Source organism: Notamacropus eugenii, chromosome 3 (genome assembly GCF_028372415.1).
Source record: "Notamacropus eugenii isolate mMacEug1 chromosome 3, mMacEug1.pri_v2, whole genome shotgun sequence".
NCBI lineage: Eukaryota > Metazoa > Chordata > Mammalia > Diprotodontia > Macropodidae > Notamacropus > Notamacropus eugenii.
In genome coordinates this window covers 292,702,673-292,719,784 of record NC_092874.1, presented here as the reverse complement: position 1 = coordinate 292,719,784, position 17,112 = coordinate 292,702,673, and the positions used below count along the sequence as shown (strand labels likewise).

General features: G+C 47.3%; 1 protein-coding gene across 2 annotated transcripts; it reads right to left on the bottom strand.

Annotated features, from left to right (window-relative positions):
- Positions 1–513: 513 nt before the first annotated feature.
- RASD2 (RASD family member 2) lies at positions 514–16,879 on the bottom strand. 2 transcript variants are annotated; one of them, XM_072655879.1, is made up of 4 exons: positions 16,505–16,879; positions 15,684–15,843; positions 7,583–7,862; positions 514–1,688 (listed from the first exon to the last, which is right to left on the bottom strand). In XM_072655879.1, exons 3-4 carry the CDS (start codon positions 7,851–7,853, stop codon positions 1,159–1,161), a joined length of 801 nt encoding a protein of 266 aa, XP_072511980.1. In that variant the 5' UTR covers positions 7,854–7,862; positions 15,684–15,843; positions 16,505–16,879; the 3' UTR covers positions 514–1,158. The 2 variants fall into 2 exon arrangements, with proteins under 2 accessions (XP_072511980.1, XP_072511979.1); XM_072655878.1 differs by having other exon boundaries at positions 15,684–16,879.
- Between the last annotated feature and the right edge of the window lie 233 nt (positions 16,880–17,112).

Genomic DNA, 17,112 nt, shown 5'->3' with positions numbered 1-17,112 from the left:
TGAGGTCCGGAGAATGGAAATGATCAGTCCTAGGTAATGTATGTCAGTAAGTAGAAGAGCTGGAATTCAGTTGAGGTTCTTCTGATTCTAAATCCCCGATCCTTTCCACTAGACTAGGACCCCAGCTTAAGATCAAGGAATCTCCCCAAATCTATGTATGTAAAGGAAAGGAACCCCTTCTTACTGATTAGATGGGTTAAAATGAGGCTGTGAGAGCAGAGAAAGACTGCCCAAGGTCTCTGCCACTAGGAGAAGTTGGAAATTGAGCTGGGCTTGGGCCCATTGGAAGTCTCTGCTTCTGCAAGGACCCAAGGGAGGGGACAGAGGGGCAGGGGGCCTGATGTCTGAAGAAGGCAGGTGGTAAGTGTGGGCTGTTGGGGAAGGTGTTTCCTTCTCCCCCAAGGGAACAGGTGGCAGATGGGCCGGCTAAGGATGGTGGTACAGGTCTCCTTAGGATGGTTCAATGGTTTTGGTGTCAATTTCTGTCCTCATTCAAGGGACAACAGCCACAAGAAAAAGCACAAATGATAAATATTCTTAATACATCAAACACACTTCATATCAAACACACAAACACCACTACTTTGGTTGGGGAGGGGGCAGAGTGGGGGGAAAGGGAATCAGCAGGAGAGAAAAAAAAATCAACAGCAGAAAAATAAGGTCACAAATTTCTGGGATCTCCCAGCCAACCACCCTCAGACCCAATGCCCTGTTCAGCCCTCACCCAAGGGACAGTGACCTATAACATGAGTTCAGAGGCTCACTTGGATGGAGTTCTGGAGAAAGGCCTGGAGATTCTGCCTCCTGCCCCTTCTGAATTCTGTCTGATGGAGTGTTCTCCTCCAGAATAGCAAAGCCCCCATTCACATTCACTCCAACTGAGATCTCTCATCTGTTTTCTCCTTGGCAGAGAGTCATTCTCCTACCAAGTGAAGGGAGTCACTCGTCCCAGTAAGACAAAAGGAGAATCGGAGGAGAGGTTGGAGGTGGCAGAGAAGACCCAGAAATATTTACAGAGTCCAGGGGGCTGTTGCCCTTTCTGGGCTCCCAATGGCAAGGGGTGAGAGGGCAGTATGGTTGCCTAATGCGCTCACTTTCCCCAGGCATGGCATCTCCCTTAAGGCACTGCTTGGGTGGGCTGCCCTCCGAACACCTCTCTTACTGAATGGTGCATTTCTCCCTCTCTCGGGCTTGGCCCTCCCTCAACACTTTGGACTTGATGTATTTGAGGTCACTGTTGACGCTGGGCCGGCGGGCGAACGGCGAGACCATCCCATAGGCATCCATCTCCTTTACTCGGCGCATGCAGAAGGATTTCTGGTGGAAGGCGTCTCCGTACTGAACCGAGATCTTCCGGTGCAAGGCTGGGCTCATCTCGTGTGGGAGCTTGGCCATGCTGAAGAGCACGTAGAACATCTCATCCACATTGGTGTTCTTTTTGGCCGACACTTCGAAGTAGGCGCAGTTCTCGTCCCCCGAAACTAGGAGCTCAGCCTCGGTGGTGGGCACCTGGCGATAGAGCTCCGCGTGGTCATTCTTGTTGCCGCAGATCACCATGGGCAGGTCGGCCGTCTCCTTGGTCTTGTTCTTCAGGCAGGATTTGACCTCGAGGATCTGCTTTTGCAGGCGTTTGACTTCATCAAAGGACTCTCGATTATCCAGGCTGAACACTAGGATGAAGACATCTCCTGTAGAAGAGATCAGAGAGGAACGCTGCTTTAAGTGGACAGCGGGATCCAGTGAAAGGGCATCGGGCCTACGTTGGAACACTGCCTCTACCATTTATTGGTGTGTGGTCTGGCCCAAAGTGCATTATTTCTCTGAATCAGCTCCTGTCGGATAGGGCACTCAAACGAGAGGGAAGAAGGTAGGGAATAAGGAAAGGGGAGGGGGAGGGAGTGAGAAGGAATGAAGGAGGGAGGCACAGAAGACAGAAGGAGAGGGAGAGAGGGAAGGAGAGAAGGGAAGAAAGGAAGGATGGAAAAAGGAAGGGATGGAGGAAGGGAGAAGGGAAGGAAGGAGAGAGAGGGAAGGAGAAGGAGGGAAGGAGAAAAGGGAGGAAGGAAAGGAGGGAGGGAGAAAGGAAGGGAGGGAAAAGTGAGAAAGAGAAGCAGTAAAGGGAGGGAGAAAAAGAGGGAAGGAAGGAAATAAGGATTTATTGTCTACTATGTGCCAGGCACTTTACAAATATTATCTCATCTGATCTTCCTGACAACCATAGGAGGAATGCACTATTATGATCCTCATTTTGCAGAAACTGAGGCAGTCAGAGATTAAGAGGCTCACCCACGGTCACACAGCTAGTAAATGTCTGAGCTGGGATTTTAATTCAGGTCTTCCTGACTCCAGGTCCTGAGTTCAAATCCTGCCTCAGACATTTGCTACTGATATGACTTTGGGCAAGTCTCTTCATGACTCAGTTTCCTCATCTGTAAAATGAGGAAGTTTGACATGATGGGATGTAAGTTCTGAACACCCAGTTTCCCCATCTACCTGTCTCCACCTTGGGTACATTTACAAAGTCTGTGCAATGGGTTTGCCTGTAAAATGAGGGAGTTGGCCTCTAAGGTTCCTTCCTGCTCTAAGTCTCTGATCTTATGGGTGAGTCTCAGTTTTCTCATCCATAAAATGGGGATAATAAACCTTTCATCACCTTCCTCACAAGATTGTTAGGGCAGAAAGTGCTATAAAAAGCAGTTGTTTTTGTTAATAATTCCCCAGTTTTATTGCGGTTACCATGACTTTTTCTCAGAGGAGCTGTGGGTAATGTCAACTTGGCAGCATTTTCCACTCAGGCTGCCAGGCCATGTCCCATTGTGATAATCCCACACCCCCAAGGATTCTACTGCCTTTCACCACATTCTCATCTTCCAAAATGGGGCCCTGGCTCACAGCTGGGGAGAACAATGCTATTGAATTGGTTTCTTTTAGCATTTCCTGTGAACCAATGGTGTGCTAGGTGTGGTGCTGAATGCAGAATTGCTGTAGAGACGCTTTGGCTTCCCAGTCCTTCTTTTCTTTCTTTAGCTGTTGTTCTGAAGCCAAGAATCATGGGCTCAGAGAATGTCAGAGCCCGAAGGGTGCTTCAAGGCCAGTGCATTTTACAGAGGAGGAAACTGAGACGCAGAGAGGGTAAGATCTAGTTCAGCTAGTTAGTGGCAAAGTGACTAGCCCCCTCAGACCCCACCCGCATGCACTGCTCTGTTCCACACAAATCCTCTGATGTGGCGGGGTGATGGAAGAAGAAGCAGAGAGGTCCCTAAGACGGAGTGAATCAGGTGATCATCTTGGGAGGTAAACCTAGGGAAAGAGGGCATGGTAGGCATGGGAGACTGCCTGTGCAAATAAGCAGATGGAGGAAATCGTGGGCTCAGAAAAGTTCATGGAAGGTAGGAAATGGCAGAGCTTGGGATTTGAACCCCAGTCCATTAGCTCTTTCTGCCATACTATGATGTCCCTGACAAGCCTCCACTGCAATGATTTCAGGGGCTTCTCTATTCCCAGGCTTGTCCCAAAGGAAACAGATCATGCCAAGGTAAACCTCATTTTTTTTATTGATAGGATTACTAAGTAGTTAGATCAAGAGATTGCTATAAACTTTGCTTAAATTGTAGCAAAACATTTGTCAAAGTATCTCTTTGTCTCTTCTTCTGGGAAAGACAAAGATGAAAGAAATGGTGCTGAATTTGGAGTAAGGAAACCTGGGTTCAAATTCCTACTTTGCTATTTACTCCCTGTATGACCTTGGGCAACCACTCAGGTCTTCAGTTTCCCCCTCTGTAAATGATGAAGTTGGACTAGACAACTTATGAGGTTCCTTCCATCTCTACTTATATGATTGCATAATCCTATGATATCCTGGCCTCAGTTTTCCCATCCATAAAATGATAGGGTTGGACTAGATGGCTTCTGAGTTTCCCTCCTAGCTCTACAGTAAATCTATGATTTCACATGGTCCAGGTCAGTAGTTCTCAGTGATCTGAGGACTTGTGGGGGTCCCTGAGACCCTTTTAGGGGGTCAGTAAAGTTAAAACAATAATAATGTTAAGATATTTTAATTAGGGACAGCTAGGTGGCACAGGAAAACTCATCTTCCTGCATTCAAATATAGCCTCAGACACTTCCTAGCTGTGTGACACTGGGCAAGTCACTTAACCTGTTTGCCTCAGTTTCCTCACCTGTAAAAGGAACTGGAGAAAGAATTGATAAGCCACTCCAGTCTCTTTGCCAAGAAAACCCCAAATGGGGTCACAAAGAATCAGACATGACTGAAAAGATTCAACAACCAGCAATAAAAATGTTTTACTTTCTGATATGGTAAATGTTGATAGATACAGTTCACCTAAACGAAAGCTTTCTGAGGTGAATCTTCAGTTATGGACAGAGGTCCTCAATAATGTTTATGAGTATAAAGGGTCCTGAGACCACAAAGTTTGAGAACCACTAGTACAGTTACCTGGATTTAGAACTGGTTAAATGGCTAATCTCAAAGAATCCTCATTTATGGTTACATGGCATCTTGGAAGGAGGTCTCCAGTGAAGTTCCCCTGGGATCTGTTCTTGGCCCCATATAAGTTAACATTTTTATCAATGACTTGAATAAAGGAATTGCCCTCCTGCTCTTCGAAGGATACAATGCTGGGAGGAAAAACATCCTGGATCCCCCCCGATCTTGACAGGTTTGAGCATTGGGCTAACATGTAATAGGGATTAATGTAAAGTGTTTCTCTCGAATTCCAAAAAATCAGTTTCACAAGAATAAGCTGTGAGGAACATGAAAGGACAGAATTCTGTCCCCATAAGATTTGAGGGATTTAGTGGACACATTTTGAAAAACATAATGCCTGAGGGGCTGCGAGGGAGTTTGGAATCTTCCCATTCTCTGCCCTAATCAGACCATATCTGAGATTTGGTATTGAGTACCAGGAATCAGAATTTAGGAAGGAAAGAAAGAACTATTGAACACCTACTATGTGGTCATAGGTAGAGTTAGAACATAGGGTCACTATGGGCTAGCTATTTAAATTGTTTAATAATAATACATTTATTTAATATTGTTTAAAATAGTATCTCTACAACAACCCTGAATGGTAGGTGCTAGTATTATTCTCATTTTACAGTTGAGGAAACTGAGGCAAACAGAGATTATATGAGTTGCCCAGGGTCACACCGCTAGTCAGTGACTAAGGCTAGATTTGAACTCAGGTATTCTTGACTGCAGACTGGGAACTTCGTGCATGGTGGTGACACTTAGCTGCCTCCAGGGAGGACACTGAAAAAGGGCCTCAAGATCTTGTCCTATGTAACTTGGTAAAGAACTGGGAATAAGCCTGGAGAAGGGAAGACTCAGGCACATAGTAGGTGCCTTCCTATACTTGAAAGGCTGTCTGATGGAAGAGGGATTAGACAGGCCAGAAGCAATGGAGATACTGTGGGGTGGGGGGTTTATTGGACAAGGTTCTCCAGAAAATATGTTTTTGTCAGCAACAGGACAAACCAGCCCACCTCCTTCCTCCCTGAGTCCCTATTCAACGCTGCCCCGGGGTGCAGGTGGGGGTGATGCAAAGCCTGGGTTTCAGAATGAGCACCTGGATTTACCATATCTTGAGGGGAGGGAGGCATTTCTGTCCTTTTCCCTGCTTCTTCCCTCACCCCCTACCCGCTTCCGGTCACATCAGACTTCCATTGGTCCCTGTGTCCAAGTGCTCAGGGTTCATCCTGTTTTCCCTTTGCTGAGATGTCCCAAATAGTATAGTATGTTGCTCCTTAGCTCAGGCTTCCCAGAATCCTTAATTCCCATCAAGGTTCAGCTCAGGAATGAAGTTCCTATGAGCTCTTAGTTCCCAGAATTCAGAGCTGGAGAGATATTAGACTCGGGTCTCTTGCATTTAACAAAAGGAGGAAACTGAGGCCAAGAGGAATGGCAGTGACTTGCCCAGGAGCAGTCAGGTAACTAGTAGTTATGTGCTTGTCCTTCATTGCCGAAGAAGACCATGCCATCAGAGAAATAATGACATGACTTGCACTTGACTTTGTTTTGAGTGAGGGAGGGCTGTGCAGGTCACCAGCCTCACTTCTCCTCCAGAGCCATCTGAATCCAGTGACCAGATATTCATCAGGATGACTGGAGATGACCCAGGATGAGGCAATTGGGGTTAAGTGACTTGCCCAAGGTCACACAGCTAGTGAGTGTCAAGTGTCTGAGGTGACATTTGAACTCGGGTTCTACTGACTCCTGCACTGGTGCTCTATCCACTGCACCACCTGGCTGCCCAACTAGTAGTAGCCAAGCCAGGATGAGAATCCTCTGACTTCCAGACTCTTAGCTGAACACCAGAGAATTACAGGGAAGGACTCTGGCTTCCCCACCTTCTCTCCACATAGTATTCGATAAATAGAAATGCATGTTTCATTTATTCAGTTGGATGTATTTGGGTCTGAGTCCCTGATGAGTTGTGGTATCAGGGAAAGCACTCCAGGCTCATCCCCTCCCCCACAATGTCATGAAATATTAATGTGGCATCGTCTTCAGGCTACACGCTCCAGTGAGTATCCATCAGTCACCGAGCTCTCCTCTGCATACAGAAACACCAGTGCTGACTCATTCCGATGAATTGAGGTTATATGTTTGTCCTGATAAACCTTACTTGGGTCCCTCATCACCAGGGGCACAACATAAAGGATCCAGAGAGTTCCTAGCTGTGTGACCTTGGACAAGTCTCTCACCCTCTCTGGACCTTGACAATGGGAATATTATTTCTGTTCTGCCTTTCCTACAGCTAAGGTCAAATGAGACAGTAGACATGGAGAAACCTGAGAAGTTAGACTAGAAATTCCTTGAGGACAGGGATTGTTTGGCTTTTGTCTTTGTGCCTGGCACAGAGGAGCTCTTCATTGATTTAGCTATTGAAAGGGATTCATTCCAGACTGACTGGAGAATTTAGAACTCTAAGATTTTTTTCATGTGTTTTTGCCTTATTCTCAATCTTCAGCGCTCACACAGAATGTCTGAAATATAGTAGGTGCCTAATAAATGCTTGTTCACTGACTGCTTGACACTCCTTATGTTTTGCTGCCTCTCTCCTTCTGCTTAAACTGTCAGTCACCGTCTTCCTCGCTCAAATCCTACTTAGCGTTAGATGTGCATGGGAGTCCCATGGAGCCTTCCCTGACTATCTCAGGCAGAAGACAACGTCCCTGTCAGAGGATCGGGGTTGAATCTTGGCTCTGCTAATTACCAACAGAATAACCTTAGGCAAGTGAATCCATCTTCCCACTGTCCCCTTCACCTCAATTTCCCTATTTGAAAAAAATAGAGTTGGACAAGATGATCTTTGAGATCTCTTTTGTTTCTTATTGCTACAAAGCCTGAAGCATCAGATTTAGATGGGTGGCCAATGAGACCTGTGGTCTTAAGATCATAGGATTACAGAGCCATAAAAAGCCTTAGAGAGCACTCATTCATGTTACAGAGGAGGAAACTGATGCTGAGAGACAAAGTAACTTGCCTTGGTGGCCCCCCTCTCCCCTCAAGGAATGAAACTGTCAGTCACCCTTTGTCTCCTCCTTTCTAGGTTCTCACCTGTGAGGATGGACAGCCTCCTCATGGCTGGGAAGGGGTGGTTGCCCGATGTGTCCAAGATGTCCAGCTGATACATATCCCCTCGGATGTTGTAGACTTTCCGGTGAAAGTCCTCAATCGTGGGGGTGTACTGGTCTTCAAAACGGCCGTTGAGGAACCGAGAGACAATAGAGCTCTTGCCCACCCTTGAAGCCCCTAAGACCACCATGCGGTAGGAGTTCTTGGCAGGCACACTGAGTGTACAGTTCCCACTGGACGTAGTCTTCATCATCTCTTGGGGCTGGCGGGGAGGAAGGGAAGAAAAGAGTGTGAAAAGCAGGAGTTAAGAAGCCTGAATTAATCTAGAGGTGAGACAGATGCTCTTAGAGGTCTCTTCTAGCTCAAACTTCAATGATTGTTTTATTGAGAAGGTTGTCAAGAGAACTGTTCAGGTAAAGAATTGGACTAGGTGATGTCAAAGGCTCATTTGAGCCCTTTGGCTTTTGTGATTTTCTCTTTTTTATCTTGAATATTCTATGTTGTAAGTTCCCTCCCAGCTCTGATATCCCCTGTTCTAAGGCCCCTGCCAGCTCTGACAGTCCTTGTTCTAAGGTCCCTTCCAGTTCTAACATTACTTGTTCTAAGACTCCTCCCTAAGACATTCTCTGTTCTAAGCTCCCTCCCAGCCCTGACGTCCTCTGTACTAAGGCCCTTCCCAGTCCTAACATTCCACATTCCAAGGTTTCTCTCAGCTTAGACATTCTATGGTTCTATGATCCTAAGACATGATGAGAGGGGGCAGGGTCACAGCATAAACACAGGACAAGTTTATTGGATGGACAGAGTGCCATAAGGAGGTTTTTAAGCTGACCACCATCTCTGGATCTTCTTGGGGAATGGATGAGGGAGTTTGATGGGGAGGAAATAATCCTCTATCCCAGTGGAGAAGGTTTGGTTTTAGGTGCAAGTCTTGGCACATGGAGGGATTGCGTGTCATATTCCTCAGTTTCCCTTCCTTTCTCTTTGTTGCCTCAGGCTCTGCCCTCCCCTCCCCTAAGCCTCTTCTCAGGGCTAGGCTTCTTAGATTTGTCCTCCTGCAAGATGCCACAGAAAATAAGGGAGCAGGAAGATCCTCATTCACCCTCTGACCAGAGAAACTAAGGGGAAGGGGAAGAAGAAATTTCCCCAGAGGCTATTAAACACTACAATGGGCATATTAGCCCAGCTGGGAAAGCATCTTTGCTAGAGGTCTTTAAAAACAAGATAGGCGGAGGGGGGCACATCAGCGGAGAGAGAGCGCTGGACTCGGTGTCCAAAGGATCTGAGTTCGAATCCAGATCCAATAACTAGTATTGTAACCTTGGTCAAGTCACATAACCTCTCTCTACCTTAGTTATCTCATCTGTAAAATGGGGATAATAATAGTATCTACCTCCCAGGTTTATTGTGAAGACCAAATGAGATAATATAAATGTAAAATGTTTTACAAACCTTTCTTAAAAATGTGTTTTATTTTATTTATTTTTGCAATTCTTAAAGTATTGTATAAATGGAAGTTTTAGTCATTCCCATCACTATCATCATCGCCACTTACAAGTTCAAATGCAGAAACAGAAAACAGACCTTCCAGGGTCTGCCCTATCGGAGCAAGTCTAAACACATAATCCTGGTGTTCAAAACCGTCCAGGCTTCCTCCTGAGTTTACCTTTTCAGACTTATCTCCCACAGTCAAACTGATATACCTGGAATAAATTTCCATAAACCTCGAGCTCCTACCATTTCCTCTTCCTGAAAAGTTTTGCCTTATTGCTTCTCCACTCCTTCTCCCAGCCCACGCCTACCTCATTCTCCAGAACCTTCAGGGTCTAGCTCAAATTGTCACCTCTATCAGGAAGCCTTCTCTGATTGACTCAATGCCCCAAGTCAAAAGCATCTCTCCTGCCTATGTTCTTGAAAAGTACTTTGGCTCATATCCATGTAGATGGAATGTGTTGAATCCCTCCTTGTCTCATTATTAGATAGAAATGTGCCTCATCCTTTCTCTCCCACTGGAATATTAGCATAGAATTATAATAATAGCTGATATTTCTATAATGCTTGAAGGCCTGCAGAGTGATTTACATACATTCTTTCATTTGAATCTCACAGAAAGCCTGAAATCTTTCATTCATTCATTTGTGGTGCTGGGAAAAAGCCTAGAACTATTGTCAGAGGACCATCCTGCCTCAAATGCATGTTACTTGGGTGACCCTGGGGGAGTTACTTCAGCTTTCTCTGCCTCCGTTTCCTCATCTATAAAATGGGGATAATAATTGCTCCTATTTCACAGAGTTGTTGACAGGATCAAATGAGATCATATCTGCAAAGTGCTTTTGCAAATTTTAAAGCACTCTATAAATGCCAGCAAGTGTCACTATTATTCATTGTAGGTCTTCAATAAATATTTGCTGTATTAATAATTCATTTATTGGGGTACAGAGAAAAGAGCACTGGACTTGAGATGAGGGGAACTGGGTTCAAATCCTGCCGTTGAGGTTTACTATCTGTGTGACCACTGGCAAGTCACTTACACTTTGTGGACCTCAGTTTCCTCATTTGGAAAATAAGCTCATAGTCTCTGAGCTTTGGAGTTGTGGTGACTATGTTTATCCAGCAGTCACATATACATGTTCTGGGTGCAGAGCACTGTGCTCCACACTAGGAGATTTATAAAGATGAATCAAGAAAGCTTTGTATCTTACTGCTATGGCAAGTTTGTAGAAAGGAAGAGTCTTTCTTACAGGCAGTCAGGGCAGGCTTCCTGGAGGAGGAGGTGGCAAGGGAAGCAGGGATGGAAAGTCAGGGGTAGAAATTCGAAGTGGTTGAAATCAAGTCCTTGCCATTCTGCCCCTCCCTCTCCCCCTGAGCTCCGCCTGGCCCAACCACAGTTTAATTAAATGGACTCCTGACCCTCGGGGCAGCAGTCTATCTAGCCCTATCGGCTGGTCCTGCCCAGCAGGTCTGAAACTGATGCTAAACTTCCTTTAGGGTGGAGGGAACAGGGAAATAGGGCATTTTGGTTAATATAGCCCTGCCCAGGAGGCACAGTCTGCTTTCTCTAGGACCCCAAAGGCTCATCTACTGTCTTCCTTTCTACTCTCACCCTATTCTGACACTTGAATTAGAGGCCAAAGATCAGGGTTTTTCTACTTTTCTAGCTGGATGATATTGGCTGAATGACTTTCTCCCTCTTGGCTTCAGTTTCCCCCTCTGCCGAATAAGGGGATTGGAATAGATGAGTTCATTCTATATCCCAAGACCCTATGACCCTATAAGCCCACATCCTAGGAAAACAAATCCCCACCATACTTTGCCAGTCACACTCCATTTTCCATCTCAACCCTTTGCCTAGGCTGGCATGAAACACTTCCTTAGAGCCTGAGTGAGTTTTGAGTACCTCACTGAAGAGGTCTTTTGTGCTTTCCCCAATTATTAGTTTTTTCTTAACCCCTCACATAAAGAAATCATTGCTTTTATTTTATACAATTTTCTATTTAGTTATCAGCAAATATGTTGTATCCCCTCAATAGACTATAAGTCTCTTGATGTCAGGAACTGTTGCATTTTTGCCTTTTATTTCCAGTAGGGACTAGTAGGTTTTCTGATTGGTTTATGACTTAACTACTCTTCAGGCTATGTGCCTGCTCTATCTCGGTGGTAGGTATTTCTATTTAGATGTCTCCTGGAGCTGGAAAGTGTCTCTGCCACTTAGGAACAAGAAAGATTGGCCAACGTTTCAACGTCAGGTCTGGGACTAGGGGGCTGGTGGATGAAGGGAGACAAATGAGTGATTATTTGGCGATTAGAGGGGGATACTTCCCTGGCTGGTGATTCCTAGACCCCTGAAAACAATTCACCAGCACCTGCACCCCCCACCTCCTACCCCTTAATGTTCAACAAGGTTCAAGAATTATGAAAGCACAATAGATAAGATGAAAAAAATAAATGAGGGAGGATTGGTAGAGAGGAAAAGGAGAGAAATAATAAATGGAGAAAATAAGTAGGAGAGGGAGAGATAAAAAAGGTAAAAGGAAAGAGGTGAGAAGGAACTAAAAAGGAGAAAAGAATAAAATTTAAGAGAAATGGACAAAAATAGAGGATGAGGAGAGAATAAGAAAGGAGAGAGAAAATGAAAGGAGACAAATACAAGGGAGGAGGGTGTGAGAAGAAGAGAGACGGCAGTTTACAAGCAATCATGAGGGAGAAAGATTGACAGAGATGGGAGAAACAGGGAAGAAATAGGGGAGAGAGACAGGGAGGGAGGGAGAAACAAAGGGAGGGAGGAAGGGAGAAGGAGGGAGGGAGGAAAGAAGGAAGGAAGGAAAAGAGGGAGGGAGGAAAGGAAAGAATGAAAGAGAAGTGATAAGTGAGAGACAAGAAATAGAAGGGAAGGAGAATGAGATGAAAGAAACCCAGAAGGTGGAGAGAGTTGGAGATAAGGGGAAAGAGGAGGAGAATGAGGGACAGGAAAGAGAGGGAGAAGGGAAAAAATGAAGAAAGATATGAGAGAGGCAAAGAGAAAGGAAGAGAGACAGAAATGAGAGGGAGAAATGAGAGAGAGATAGAGATAAGGGGAATAAGGAAAAGACAAAGAGAGGAGGGAGGAGAAAACATTCCTTGTTTTAAGGTCTGACCATCTGAAGTCCCTTCTAAGCTAAGAGAGGAGAGGAGAGAAGAAAGACACAGAGAGAGAGGGGGCTGGGGGGAGACGAGATAGATTAGAGGGAGAGGGAGAAGAGAGAAAGGTAGGGTGGGGTGGAAAAAGAGAGAAAGAGGAGAAGAGGAAAAAGAGAGAGACCAAAGAAAGAAACAGAGGGACAAGCAGGGGGAAGATGAGAATATAAGAGGAAGGGAAGGAAGAGAGGAAGGGAGGGGGAGAGAGAAGCAGAGCTGGGAAACTTCTCACTTCTCCCTGCTAAACCTCATTGGGGAGGCCCCTACCCTGAAGGCTATGGCACCAGAACTAATTAACATTAGAAGGTAAGGGCACGAAGGACCTTTTGAAGTGTTGTCCAAAATCAGGACTTGAACCCAAGTTCAGATGCCAGATCCTTTCACCTCTTCATTCTACCATACAAATGAAAGGTAAGGGGTGGGGTGGTATGGAGCATTAGCTTCTCTAATAGTTTCTCTGAAGGGAATGATAAGACACTACACTCTCCCCCCCCTCCCCCTGCCCCCCCCCCCACCCCGACAGCTCCCCCCCACCCCCCACCCAAACACACAAATATCTACCCACCCACACAATTGCTAGAGTCATTTAGAAGCAGGTCCAGACTAGATGAAAGCAATCTTAGTATCCTATGGGGAGAATAACTCTCTGAGGCTGCTGAACAGCAGGAGAGTGACGCTCATCCTTCATCCCTCATCCCTTTATGTCAAAGCCAGCTTCTGGGAACCTGCTACAATCAGTTCTTAGTAATCTACAACTGGATTTTTAAGAGAATCAATAATTTATTCAACAAACCCTCCCATGTGTCCAGCAAGATTCTAGGCACTGGGGATAGAAAGACAGGAATGGAACAGTTCCTGTACATTCTAGAGGGGTTGACAACCTGTATACCTGCTATTCCAGATCCCAGGTCCCCTCTGTGGGCCTCAGTTTCCTCATCTGTCAAATGAGATCTAGGGGATTTCAAAGATCCTTTCCAACACTAAATCCTAGGATTAACTCTGGTCTCTTCCTCCTGAGCAGTCTGTCTGGGTTCCAGAGTACGAGGATATTAAGGTTTATGAGACCACAGATGTGGGTCTGGCCTTTCACATGATCTAAAATGTGACTAGCCAGGGTGGAGTCAGAGCCAGGGGAAAAAAGAAGGGATAATGTGCAATCACGATAAGGATATCGGGGGCTGGGAAGTCCAGGGATCTATGAAGCTTACTAATTGTGTGATTTGGGGAAAGTCTCAACACTCTGAGCCTCAGTTTCCTCATCTGTAATGTGAGAGGGTTGAATTCTATGGTCTCTGATGTCTCTTCCATCTCTAGAGTTAGGATCCTATGATCTCTGCCTCTAGAATCAAATAGAAATGTCTTGAGGATTATCCTTAGAGTCTTGGGCACTTTCTGTTAATTCAAGATCATCCTTGGCTGAAAGTGGCCCCCAGTGCTCAGGAAAGTAACCTCTTTAGACACACCCAACCCTGGATTGTTTTGATTCTGCTTGCATCTAGGGGACTTCTTGTAAAGGACTAAGTGGTGGCTTTTGCCATCCAGGGTCCCTAAAGTAGACACACTATTATTGTGTTACATTGGAACCTTCCTTGGGCTGTCAACACTAGGCAACAGCCCCAAGGAGCTTCACCATGGCATGCCTTCCACTAACAGCCTGGATGGCACCTGTTTCATAGGAAAAGATCTTTTTCTAGATGGGGCATTGTGACCTCCTTGAGTCTGGTGTCTAAAGTAGCTGACTTGTGAGCACTGCCTTTACTGGCACTGTTTTGAACTGCCCCCTCCTGTCCTTTCCTCCTAATCTGTCTACTTTACAGATTAAATTCCTTTAATTCACTCCCTTTTCACAGAATTATAGGATCAGACTTGGAGCTAGAAGAGACCTCAAAGGACATCTAGCCCAATCCCCTCAATTGACAGATGAGGAAACTGAGGCCCAGAGAAAAAAGGGGCTTAGGATCACAAAACTGAAAGATCATCTAACCTGGCCCCTTTATTTTACAGAGTGGGAAACTGAAGCCCAGAAAGGGAAAACCTTTTGACACATAATGTCAGGCCTGTGTTTCAAAACCAGGGCATCTGACTTCAAATTCAGCCCCTTTCCATTTTCCGCACTGTGCCTCAATTCCTGTGCAACCTTGGGAAAGATCCTAACCCTTTCTTGGGAGTTCATAAGATTCAAACTCAAACTTCAGCTCTGTTGTTCACTAACTGTATGATCTTGAGCAAAGCACTACAATCTGTGCTTCAGTTTCCTTATCTGTAAGATAAAGGGGTTGGCCTAACTGGTCTCTGAGGTCTAGTCTAGCTCCAAATCTATGATCCCATGAACCTATGAACCTATGAACTTTCTGCTTGAAACCTCAGTTTCTGCTTTAGCTGAAGTAAACCTTCTCTGCCTCGCTGCTGTAGATAGCTATGCCCACGGCAGAGTTAGAGAGGCAGTGTGGGCCAGTGGAAAGCACAGGACTTAAGTTAGGCAAACCTAGGTTTAAATATATCTAACACCAGCTCTTCAGCCTTGGGAAAGGTGTCCTTTTCTGGGTCTCAGTTTCCCCATTAAATAGGGATAATAACCCTCTCCCCTCCCCCCATATGCATACCTCACATAGTTTTTGTGAGGAAAGAGCTTTGCCGACCTTAAAGGGTGATAGAAAGGATAATTTTGTTAAGCAAGGGCCAGAAACCATTGAAGCCTTCATCTATATAGGGCAAACTGGGCCGGATTCAAAGGACCAAGTAAGAATCCCCTCACAAAGCCAAGCCCAGTCCAGTCCAGCAACCCCACACAAGTCCTAGAGAAACACTGGAATATAGATCTAGAGTGACAAGGAATCTCAGAGGTCGTTAAGTCCAACCCCCTCATTTTACAGATGAGGAAACTGAATCTCCCTTTGATGGCCCCTACAACTTGAGAAGGAAAGAAAATAAAAAATAACAACAATAAAAAACAAGACAGAAAGCCTTTACATTTAGAGCTACGTCGTGGTTCGTCCTCTTCCTTCGCAGGTAAAAATCCCCTGTAGGGAGATCTTTCAATCCTTCCACACCTGGTATCAAGCTAGGGGATTCCCCCTCGTCTGATATCTGTCCGTTCTCATCCTTGCCCCTTGTCTGTGCAGTAAAGCGTGAACAGGACAGAAAGCCTGAAGCATTCAGTTCTCTCGCCCCCACCCACTCACTAATCTCTTCCTCGGAAGGAGAGGCGACGCAGATTATAGAAAGGGCCCCGGACTAGTCAGGAAGCCCCGGGTTCAGATTCCTCTGCAGATACGAGCTGTGTGACCCCGAGCGAATTCCACATCCCTGGAACCTGTTTCCTCATCTGTGAAACGGGAGGGGTGCGGTCAGAGATCTCTAAGGTCCTAGAGGAGACGGCCCCTTGCGGTCCTGCAGCCCTCTCTCTTACCTGGGTGTGGAGGGGGCAGTCCCGACCCCCTGAGGCAGCTACAGTGGTTGGTCCTGACTCCTTCTGGAAGCTGCGGGCTGACGGGCGATCCGGCTGCTCTCGCGCTTGTCCGAAGTCACTGGCCCCGGGGTCTCCCCGCTGCAGGGCTAGCCTGGATAGACTGAGATGGGTGCGAAGGATTGGAGGACCTGAACTCCATGGGGGTGCGCTCCTAGGGCGCTGCTGCAAGAAGGCTCTAAGGCGCAGCTCTGAGCAGCCTCCCCAACTCTCCTTCTTTCCCGAATACAGCCGGCAGCCTGGGACTGTAAGGGGCGGAGGTGGGGTGTGTCTGCCCCTAGCTGATCACTGGCCAAACGAAGCAGTGCGTGCTCACCGAAGGCAGGTGTCGCCTCTTGCAAAATGCCAGGGAGCTCAAACAGATGCCCTGGCAAACAGTTTCGCCCTCGGCTCCCTCAATTCTGCCCGTTTCGTATGGATGGATCTACTTGGCCTGTCTCCTCTCCCCCCCTCCCCTCGAGGGCCTTCTCTCAGAAGGGTCCTAAGTTGGCACCATCCCCGCTTTTTTAGCTGCCTGCTTCCCTCCTCTCCGCCCAGGTGAAGGGGAGGCTGGAGTCCCCTGCGCCCGCAGTCCGGGTTGACCGCTCTCAGCGGCCCCGGGAGGGCTCCTTGCTCCCTGGCCCTTGGCTGGCCTCGGCCGCTGTCCCAAGGACTAGAGAAAGCTGCCGGTAGTCCTGGAGGACTGGCCACCTGGGAGCCAAAGTCGGGAACCACTGGGGAGTGGGAGAGGCCGTTCTAGAGGCGTCTGGGGGATGGAGAGTCACCTGGGGGCTTTCCTGCTCCAAGGTCTCTCGGACTGGGGCTCAGTCTCCCTTGCTGGCCCTTTCCTCCCAGCCCCCAAAGTCACCGTGGGAACTTTGCCGACTGCCTCGGTCACTCTAACCCTTCCCTTTCGGGGCAGCTGAGTTGTCTGCTGGACTTTAGCGTTTTGGAAGGGGCTTTACTCCCGCGACCCTCGCCGCTGCCTCGGGACTCCCTGTCTCAGTCTGTCTGGCCGTCCGCTCGGTTCAGCCTCCCGCAGAACTCCGCCGGATGGCTGAGGCCGGTTACTGCCACTGCTCTGGCAACTGCAGTCTATAGGCAGCAGGCCCTCCTCCTCTCCTCAGGTCCCCAGCACCACACCCCCTAGCACCGGTCTTCGCCAATCAGCGGCCCGGGCCGGGAGTTGGGCCCCACCCCTTTCCCCTCTCCCACGCAGCCCCCCCCCCCTCCCCACCTACCCCCGGGCCACCCGGCCAGCCGCAGTCCGCTAGCTCCTCGTGCGCTGGTGTGTGGCCGCGGTTGGCTGCGGGTGGGGGGGCCTGGGATGTGGCATGGGCGGCTCCTCAGCCCCTCAGTGCAGGCACCGTGACCGGGACTCGCACAGGTGAGG

Excerpts from the sequence above, each read along its gene's own strand:
- RASD2 (XM_072655878.1), bottom strand. The coding sequence starts at position 7,853 with ATGATGAAGACTACGTCCAGTGGGAACTGTACACTCAGTGTGCCTGCC. Across the intron at positions 1,689-7,582 it reads GAGGCTGTCCATCCTCACAG|GAGATGTCTTCATCCTAGTG; the intron begins GTGAGAACCTAG and ends TCTCTTCTACAG.